We start from the raw sequence: 9335 nt of genomic DNA, 5'->3' as shown, positions 1-9335 counted from the left end.
CCCCCCTCCCCCTCCCCACCCCTCTTCACACGCGCAGCGACATGCAAGCCCCCTCTGCACCGCATCTCCGCTTAACGTGCGTGTGGCGATGGTGGGCGCTTTGTGGAGGGTGTTTGCACCCCACACACCAACAGCCGAAAGACGAAGAGCAAAACCAAAACAAAAGCACACAAACAACCTACGGGGGTGGGGTGAGGTGGGGGACGGCTGCGGGAAGCCATCCCATGAGAGGCCCATAGGCAGACAGAAAGCGAAACACAGACACACGCCCCACAGACACAAAGAAACCAACCAAGGAAAAACAAATGCGGAGGGAAAGCACGCGTCAGTGTCCCCACCCTCATCTTCTCTCACAGTATTCTTTCCTATATATATATATATATATATTCCCATCCCACACTTTTCTCGGTTGCTACGTAGAGCCGAACCGCATCCTACCGTGTCCGCACTTCGCACCCCACGTCTCTCTCTCTCTCTCTCTGTGTGTGTGTGTGTGTCCACACCGTCACTCCGTCGCCATTTCCCTTTCACCCACATGGGGTGTTGCTCAGCTCACCATGTGGGAACTGATAGAGCGTGGCTCAATCAGCTTCTTCCAGTTGAGCGCATACGCGTTGACGAAAGAGCGCAGCACCGTTGCAAGTTGCATCGCGGCGAGCTCCACCTTCATTAGCGCGTCTGCGTCCACCTGCCGCAGCTCCAGAAGCACCGACGGGCTCTTGCTGCCGGCACTGCTGCCGCCAGTCTTCTCGTCGGGCTTGCCAATAATCTTCTCCTCAACGCCGCCACGGGTGGTGAGGTACTCACGGAGGGAATACATGCCTGCTGGTGCTGCAACTCCGCCACTCTTCTCGCCGCCGCTTCCACCTGTTGCCTTGCTCTCGATCTCATCAATCATTTTGAGCACCGCATTCTGCACGGCGACGCCCAAGTTATCCTCTTCCTTCAGCTCGGGAATGCGCACTGCGATGACGGTGCGCACCTGCTCCGCGTCAGTGAACACGCAGTGGCAGAGCGACTGATACCTTTGCAGCACGTCCACCACCTGCTGCGGTGTCTTCTGCGCATTGCTGCTGGTGTACGTGGCGGCCTGCGCCTCCCCGCGGTGCTTGGCGGCCTCCTGCGCGACTTGCAGCGCGTGGCCAATCGTCTCAGTGGCCCAGCGCTCCACAACTGCGCAGCTGTTGGCCTCCGTGAAGGATTCACGCAGAGCCTGCGCGTGGGCAACACGCTTTGGTGGCATTTCCTTTCTTTCTGTTATGTTATTATTGGTGGTGGTGGTGGCAGTGGGAGCACGCAGTGAAAATAGCGAACACAAAAATAAGGTGCCGGCACCCTCTTGCCTTCCTTTTCTTTGATTCCTTTGCTTGACTGAAATAGAGTTGATCCTTTGCCAACGGAGTGGTGGGGGTGTGGAAGAGGAGGCGACGAAGAGAAATGTGGTCGGGGAGCTGCCACACAGCGAGGGCGTCGGGTCGCCTTCAATTGCAACCGCCTTCATACTTGCCCACGCCATTCCGCATATGTGAACAGATGTCCACATCAAGAGAGCATGTGGGGGTGCGTGAGAGAGAGAGAGAGAGAGGGAGAGGGATAAGGTTTTCTCACTCTAGCCGCCGCCGCCGCTGCTGCTGCTGCTGCTTCCTCGGGGTGTACTGCCGCCGATCACCTCACGCCTTTTTACTGCGTGGCGGTCTGCCGCGTTTGCGTCGTACTTGCTGCCCCACTGCCATCGCTGCGTCTACTGCCGTATCCTCCTCCACCCATTCCGTCATTCCCCCTTTTTTCATCACTACCACTGTTGACTTCTCGACATGACGATGGCGCAGCTGCGGCTGCAGTGACTGGTAGCGGCCAATAGAGGGGGCCTGGTGCGTGAAGCCTACCGGGCTTGGGCTGCGGCGGGCGAAGACGTACACCGGCAGCCGCGGTGGCAGAACTGTAACAGGCAGCGGCTCCTCGCACGTTGTGCCGCTGCGCCCAGGGGCAAGATGTGCCTTCGCCTCAGGGGACGCAGGAGCACCATTACAACGCCCCGGGGAGGACACCAATCGCTGTTGCAGCGGGGAGACAACGTCCTCGATGATATCTACGCCGTCATCATGGTCATTTTCCTCATTTTTCAGTTGCCGCTCAGGCTGCCGCGCTTTCCTCGCTTGCGGAGAAAGGAGTTTGGGCGGTGGTGTGAAGCAAAAGTTTTGGTTCAGCACACCGTCATGCCTCGACTCAATAACCTTCCCATCATCCTTCGTTGGGCTTCCCACAAGACGGTTGTGCTCGACGGCGAGGGAGGGCGCACGCTTCAGCGGAGTCCCACCATGGAGTGACGTCCTTGCTGTTGCTGTTGTTGCGCTTGTTGCAAACTGATGCTGAATAGCTGATGGAATCCGCAGCGGGCGATACCGGGCAATGCGCACACCGTTCACCTCCACAAACGCCGGGAGTTGACACGCACCTTTCGGGTCCGCTCCTGCTGCTGTTGATGTGTTGTCCCCTTTGCTCGTGCTGTCAAACAGAGCACGCACTGTGGATTCGGTGACGAGCCACTCATCTTCTTCCTTCGCCTCTACGGTTTCCTGCTTGTCTTCCCCATTTACTGAAGGGCCGTCACACTTTACGGCGTCCTCCGTGCCTAGCGGCTGCAGCACACCGCCCTCTTCGTCAAAGGGGTTCTCCAGGAAGGCCACGACGTCGTGCTCGCGCAAGCAGCGGCTCTCCCCGCACGGCAGCGCCTCGTCGTTCACATACAGCGGGTTGGCGCCGCAGTTCAGCAGACGGTAGTGCGGCCCAGGAAAGGCACCTGCATCGTCCTCACCATCATTATCCCTACTGCTTCCTTCACTCCTTGCATCGCTGCGGACGCCCCCCCCTGCCGCACGTCTGGCAGATGGGTACCGCGAGACGATGAGCCTGTGCGTTGCGGCGTCGCCAACGTACGCAATGCGGCAATGCAGGCGACTCACGCAGACGTGGCGCAGGCGGCAGTGCCGCGGCAGGCATGTGTGCCGCCCCAGCACCACGTGCGGGATTTTCTTCAGCCAGTCGCGGGCGGTGATGCGACTTCGACTTGCTGCTGTGGCTGCCTTCTTTTTCTTCTTGCCGCCGCGGCTCCGCCTCTCCTCCGCGGCGCGCTCCGCCCCGAGGCGCTCTGCCGCCTTGTGGCGATCCTCGTCCTCGTCGCGCCATTGCGCGTAGAAGTGCTGCAGCAGCGATGGTTGCGGCACGAGGGGGAGGAGGAGGTCGCCGTTGCCGTCGCAGCCGTTGATCACCTTAAGCCGCCACGACACCGCGGGAGCGGTCCCACTCATCTGCGCGGCAACACGTCGGCACGTTGTTATCCTGCGGTTCCACTCTGCTACACACAGGCGCAGTGGGAGAAGGGGAGTGGAAGTGAAGGTGCAAGCAGCAGGAATGGCGAAACAAGGTAGACCACGCGAAAGGGACACACAAACAAGGGCGACGCCCCGTTTGACTCCATCCATTCGATAAACCACATGTTATCGCCGCTCTTGCCAACCCATCAAACGTACACACACACACACTACTCGGCTAACGCGGAGGTTGCGCCCACGGGTCGCTGTAAACCGGCGCAGGCAGCGGCCCTCTGTCGGGCGAGTACAATTCCTGCAGCCGACTTTCCTCCAGTATCTCAAACAGACCGTGCGAGCGTTTCTTCTGACGCTGCTTCATCGTGACGCCAGCACCGGCATCCGACGCACCACCCTCTGTCGCATGCTCCTCCTCGTCAGCGGCGGAGGCACGATTCCGCACGGCCGTCTGCTCCATATCACGCTGGTGCACCACGAGCAGCTGAAGAAAAACGCTGAGCAGTAGCATAAATACAATCAGACGGGGCACTCGGGCGTACTTTGAGTCCAGTGTGGGGGCACACTTGGGGCACTTGCACCAGAAACGATAGCGATCATGCAAGACATACTGACGATTGTCAAACGACCAATCTGGCGGCACGTAGCTGATGAGTATCTCCGTGCCCGCAGGGATTGTAGCGGTGGCGCGGCAGCAGAACAAGTACTTTCCAGGACCCTCAGTGGTGAGTTCATGATACCCCACACCCTCGGCAGCAGCGTTTGTGCCATCAGCATAGCGGATGCCACTGCTGCCAAAGTGGCTCACATGGCGGATACCCGATTGCTTCGTAGGAGGGGGTGAGGCTCCTGCAGTGGTGTGTTTCTCTCCTACACTTCCTTGTTCTTCTGTTGTTTCCGCCACCGCCGCCATTTCTCCTACCTCATCAATGTAGTAGTCCGTGTCACGAAAGGTATGCTCTGGAATCACGTCGTATGTCGCGTTGGGTGTGCAGCTGTGATTCAAGAAACCTGCTTCTGGAAAATACGCCATGCCCTTCCGCACCGCGTAGGAGGACTCCACCAGGAGACTATTCATGTCCATAATGGCAGCGAGACGCGCAATGTGGACCTCGTGCAGCTCTAGTGCGTGCAACACGTCGACCCCTCCAATGCGCTCCAGCACCTGCTGCGTGGCGGATGTCGGCCAGTACTCCAGCAGCGACGACGGCTGACCAGTGAGCACCCAGTCGTGCAGGAACTCCAGGTCCTCGGTGGCGCCCTCGTACACGGCCAACAGCACATCGCTGCACATATCCACCAGCCGCTCCACCTCGCTCCGCACACCGAGACTGCACGCGGTGCTCTGCACAATCATGATGGTCTCCCCCGCCGCAATGTCCTTCGTTGCAAAGACGCCGCGGCCAGTAAGGGCGAAGCTGTTCTTCACCACAGCATCATGTAGCACCTTGCCATTCTTCTGCGGCAGGCGCTGCTGCAGCACTGAGCGGTGTCGCAGGCCCCGAAAGTGCTGCGGCAGCGCCTCTGTCGCATGTGTGCTGTCGAAGCCAACCTCACCAGTCCCCGCCACGCCAAGCTGGCCGTCGCCGTGCAGAATGAAGGGTCCCACCGGTGTGTTCTTCACCCACGGGTGCATTGCTGGCGGCGGCAGCTGCACGAACTGGTCGCGCCGCTCAAATACAGGATAGTCCGGGTCTGCTGCCACAACCACCTGCGACTGGTGCCGCTTTATTCGGCGGAACTCCGGCACCATGTCGTCTGGGTGTGTCGGGTAAGGAATGTCGAGGTTGCGCTCCAGCTGCGCCAGTTGCACCTCCCGCTTCTTCGCCTCCAGAAACGCCTGCACCGCGTTCTGCTTGGCGTCGGCAACTCCCTCTGGATGGAATTCGTCGACCGCCGCAGCCGAACTGCCATTTGTAGCGGACAGTGTGTCACCATCTTTCTCCTGCTCCTCAATTTGTTGCTCCTTCTGTCTTTCCTTGAGCGCCACAAGCACCCTCGGGTAGATAGTAGCGCTCCCCCTATCGACATGTCCACGTCGCAGCGGCATTTCATCGGGCGACGACGACGATGACGACGACGCAGCGGGGCGCCCACCGTGGTTGATGCCAGTGCTGCTCTCGCCTTCATTCACGCTTCTGTATCGCGAGGGCGTGCAGATGGCAGCGGCGACGGCTGACCGGCAAGGGGCGGCTCTCGTGCGCTGCAGGCACAAACGAAGCATCACACCCACCCTAAGCACACACGGAGAAACACAGGAGCAGACACACACACACACAGAGAAAAGGGGGAAAAAAACAACAACAACACGAAGACATACACCACACGAACTGAATAGCATCTCTTCCCACCACCAACACGAGCGATAACAACCAAAGCACCCCCCCCCCAAAAAAAAGCAGTGGCAAACCTTGAAAGCTCTTGTTTATCATGTTTTCTCACCCCAGAGACAACAGTCCCGCTTCCTCACCTTCCGCCATCGTCAGCATAAGCTGCTGCTGCTGCAGCTTTATCTCCTCAGCTATCAACTCTCTCGCGTGGCAGAGGCGACCCACGCGGAATGCCAATTCACGCCGGTCGCGGTTACCTTCACGCCCCACACCACCGTACGTTGCGCCCCAAGTTACGCGGTGCCACAGCGGCACACCACCGTGCTTCCGCCATGCACGCAGCTGCGGTTCACATATCATACCGCACTCCGTCACAGACCCAGCGGCGGTGGTAGCAGCAGCAGCAGCAGCAGCATTATTTTCATCACTTCTACCGAAACGCCGTCCTCCTGTTGCTGCACCGGGGCGGGAGTTGTATTGCCGCTGCCGCACTTGCTCGTACGCCTCCTGCTGTGTACGCCGCATCTGCACGTCTGAGCGCGCCACCGCGTCACTCACGAAGAGCACACGGGGCAGGCCGGCAGAGACGACAGGAAGCAGCCGGGGAGGAGCAGCAGCCACCTCCTCCCCTCCGTCAGCCACGCGCAGGGCAAGAGGGTAGCCAAACGTTGACTGCACAATCGGCTTCACCTCTGCCACCCCTGTGTCGTGTGTGGGTGCCTTGCTGCTGTCGTTACTTGTTTCGACAACCGCAGAACTGCCGCGCATTTCCTGCTGCACACCCTGCCAGAGCACTTCGAACGGCAGGGCCCTGCAACCGTCAGGGGCGAGGAGTAGCTGGACGCGCGGGTCGTGCAGCAGCGGATTTGTCGGGCACGACCAGAAGCCCACCACCTCAATCCAATGTTGCGGGCTGAACACCACGTAGAACGGATCATCGTCATCGTTATCACCGGTACTGCCGCCGCTGCGTGTGGGCAGTGCCTTCTCGAAGGTCATGGATGTGGGAATCTGTAGACAATGCATGATCCACACTGAGACGGCGTGCAGTCCGTGGCGCCGCAGCCGCTCCACGCTACCAAAGCGCAGCCGTCGCATCACCGGGTCCACGACGCAAAAGCACAGCACATAGAGTGTGAAGCACAACTGGCAGGTGAGCGACTGCCACAGCGTCAAGGCCTCATCTCGGAAGTTAAGTGCAGTGCATTGCGCCGCCTCCATCTCATCGAGGTGGCGCAGCAGCTTCTGCCTGTCTGCCACCGGCTGCGCACGCCGTGGCAGACCGTAGAACGCCTCACGCAATCGCTGCAACTCACAGTAGAGCGAGAGCCGTTCACGGTTGGTGATGCACTTGCCATGCGGCAGCGTCTGTGCTGTGTGGCACAACAGCGCGTAACGCTGCATAACTGATTGCAACTCTAACTTCTCTGCCTCAATGGCCACCTCCATCTCGCGTCGTGTAGTGTGGCGTGGGAGGTAAAGACGGTGGTAGAAGGCGTAGTAGCCGCCACCAACGAGCGCCGCTCCTCCAAACCACACAGGTAGACGCGGCATCTGTGTGTGTGTGTGTGATAAATTCCCTCTTCGCACGTGTGTGCAGGCACGAGAAAACAAAACGAGCGCCCCGCACCACCTTTTCCACCCACCCCTCGTTCTACGCGAGAGCACAGCAGCGAAGGAAGAAACCCAGTCGGATGCCAGAAGATTCAGCAGCAGCAGCAGCATAAGTCGAAGGGCATAGAGAAGCCACAAAAGTTCTTATGAGCTCGCTATAAAAAAGGTAAAAGGAAGGTCTACCCTCGCCTTATGTCAATATGTTTTTAAACCGTGGAGGACAGCAAACGTAGATGGGAGCACAGTTGCTAACCGTTTCACCCTCGGCCCCCCCAAGACAAACAGCCAGTCACTCCATTCAGTTACATATAAGCTCTATTACACCTGCCGCTGCCGTCTTTTGTACAACAGCCACGCGGCGAAAGCCCACGGTAACGTCCGCGTGAGTGTAAAGAACCCGATATTCACCCACGAGGTGGTGTAGGTAGCGCCGTACTCCGGGTACACCTCCTGTGGCAGTCCAACGTGCTGCCGCACATGCAGCAGCAATCCTCTGTGGTCTGATGCGTCAAACTTTTCATTAAACAACACATATCCATCCCGCGGCAGCGCCCGCCGCTGCCCGTGGTTCTGCTGTTGTTGTGGCTGTTGAAGTTGCCGCACACACGACGCGGTTTCCGCCGCGATGGAGCCGCCAGCGAGCAACGCCGCAAGAGCCTCCTCTGCGAGATCCGGTGGCGCAACACGCAAGTTGCTCAGCAGCAGCCAGTCGAGCTTCCCGCGAACAAAGCCGTGATAGTCGGGATGATCGAGCGTGGTCGACAGCGCCTTGTCGCCGGGGTCGTAGAAGCAGAGCCGGCGGTTGTCCAGCGCAGCAACTTCTTCCCGCGAGAAGCCGTAGACCAGACGGAGCGCGCAGTCGCTGTTCCACAGACGGTCGTGCAGGATCCCCGCGGCGTACAGGGGATAACGGTACGAAAACGGACAGCAGCCACGCGTCACGTGGTCCATGCGACGCGAGAGCACCTTGCGCTGCAGCCAGCACGCCTCCTTCTCACCAACACCGAGAATCCGCAGCCGATCGCCCCCGAAGCGGCGTGACAGGCGCACAACGCCGTCTGCCATTGTATTCAAGTCACCGCCAATAATAAAGGCCGGTTGGTTCCGCTGCTGCTGCTGCTTCTGCTTCTGCTGCTGCTGCTGCTGGTGGTGGTGGTGATGAGGGTCACGGAGCTTCTGCCTCTCCTCCGGCTGAAGCAAACGGCTGGCGTCACGAAACACATCAAGCAGCTGCCGCACGCGTGAGAGAGCCCCACAGAACACTTCAAAATGACAGCAGTACAAGAACACATCAGGCAGCAATGTGCTCGTGCGCTGGTCAGGGGCGATACGGCAACGCAGAACGCTGCGGAAGCCGTGGCGCGGCTCGTGCAACTTCCATCCCTCCTTCTCCCAGTCAATGCCGGCCGAGTGCGGAAACACGAACGGGTCGCTGAGTGTTGCACGCGCCGAGAGAATGGCATTGCCGTGAAAATGACACTGCTGCTGCAATGCAGGCGGAGACGACAAAGCAGAAAAGGAAGGATGGGTTTCGGCAGTGTTGACGGCGGGAGGTGAGAGGGAGCTAACGGCGTGCTCCGGCGCCCGATCCACCGCGTCAAGCTCTTCGAATTCGCAGACAAAGTACAGCTGCATCTGCAGCGCCTCGGCGAGGTCGCGGGCCACGTTCCGGTAGCCGGATCGACGACAATTAATATCGACCTCCTGGAGCAGGAGGATATCGGCACGCACAGCGCGGAGTGTTTCCACGATGCGGTCAAACTGGACGCCTCGCTCAATATTCCACTGCACAACGCGAAATTCCTCTGGGAGCTTCGCCCTTTTTGCGGGCGCAGTTCGATAGTCGTAGTGCAGTAACCCACCTGGCTTGAGCGCGGCAAGCTGTTGCGCTTCCGTGTCCGAGTCACGTGGCTTCATTTACCTTCTCTCTTGTCCCTTCGTCTCTCTCTCTGCAAGAACGCGTATGAGATAGATATGGGTGATTGAGATAGATAGCGATATGGAGGGAAGTGGCTTGGACACGTGAAGAAGCCCGTTACCAAAACAACAAAAAAAAAAAAACAAA

At 59.2% G+C, this 9335-nt stretch overlaps 5 protein-coding genes across 5 annotated transcripts; all 5 read right to left on the bottom strand.

Moving 5' to 3' along the window:
• Positions 1-547: 547 nt before the first annotated feature.
• Positions 548-1243, bottom strand: DQ04_04501050 (proteasome activator protein PA26; the record flags this gene model as incomplete). Its single annotated transcript, XM_009313618.1, has 1 exon — positions 548-1243. One exon carries the CDS (start codon positions 1241-1243, stop codon positions 548-550), a length of 696 nt encoding a protein of 231 aa, XP_009311893.1.
• Positions 1244-1670: 427 nt separating this feature from the next.
• DQ04_04501040 (hypothetical protein) lies at positions 1671-3308 on the bottom strand (the record flags this gene model as incomplete). The annotated part of the gene is made up of 1 exon (XM_009313617.1): positions 1671-3308. The coding sequence occupies one exon, from the start codon at positions 3306-3308 to the stop codon at positions 1671-1673; it is 1638 nt and encodes a 545-aa protein (XP_009311892.1).
• A 241-nt stretch (positions 3309-3549) lies between these two features.
• DQ04_04501030 (hypothetical protein) lies at positions 3550-5550 on the bottom strand (the record flags this gene model as incomplete). Its single annotated transcript, XM_009313616.1, has 1 exon — positions 3550-5550. The coding sequence occupies one exon, from the start codon at positions 5548-5550 to the stop codon at positions 3550-3552; it is 2001 nt and encodes a 666-aa protein (XP_009311891.1).
• Positions 5551-5764: 214 nt separating this feature from the next.
• DQ04_04501020 (hypothetical protein) lies at positions 5765-7105 on the bottom strand (the record flags this gene model as incomplete). The annotated part of the gene is made up of 1 exon (XM_009313615.1): positions 5765-7105. The coding sequence occupies one exon, from the start codon at positions 7103-7105 to the stop codon at positions 5765-5767; it is 1341 nt and encodes a 446-aa protein (XP_009311890.1).
• Positions 7106-7588: 483 nt separating this feature from the next.
• On the bottom strand, positions 7589-9187 carry DQ04_04501010 (hypothetical protein; the record flags this gene model as incomplete). Its single annotated transcript, XM_009313614.1, has 1 exon — positions 7589-9187. One exon carries the CDS (start codon positions 9185-9187, stop codon positions 7589-7591), a length of 1599 nt encoding a protein of 532 aa, XP_009311889.1.
• Between the last annotated feature and the right edge of the window lie 148 nt (positions 9188-9335).

This window comes from Trypanosoma grayi, assembly GCF_000691245.1.
Source record: "Trypanosoma grayi strain ANR4 Tgr_450_V1, whole genome shotgun sequence".
NCBI lineage: Eukaryota > Euglenozoa > Kinetoplastea > Trypanosomatida > Trypanosomatidae > Trypanosoma > Trypanosoma grayi.
The sequence above is the reverse complement of the archived record's forward strand: the minus strand, read 5'-3'. Positions and strand labels throughout refer to the sequence as shown.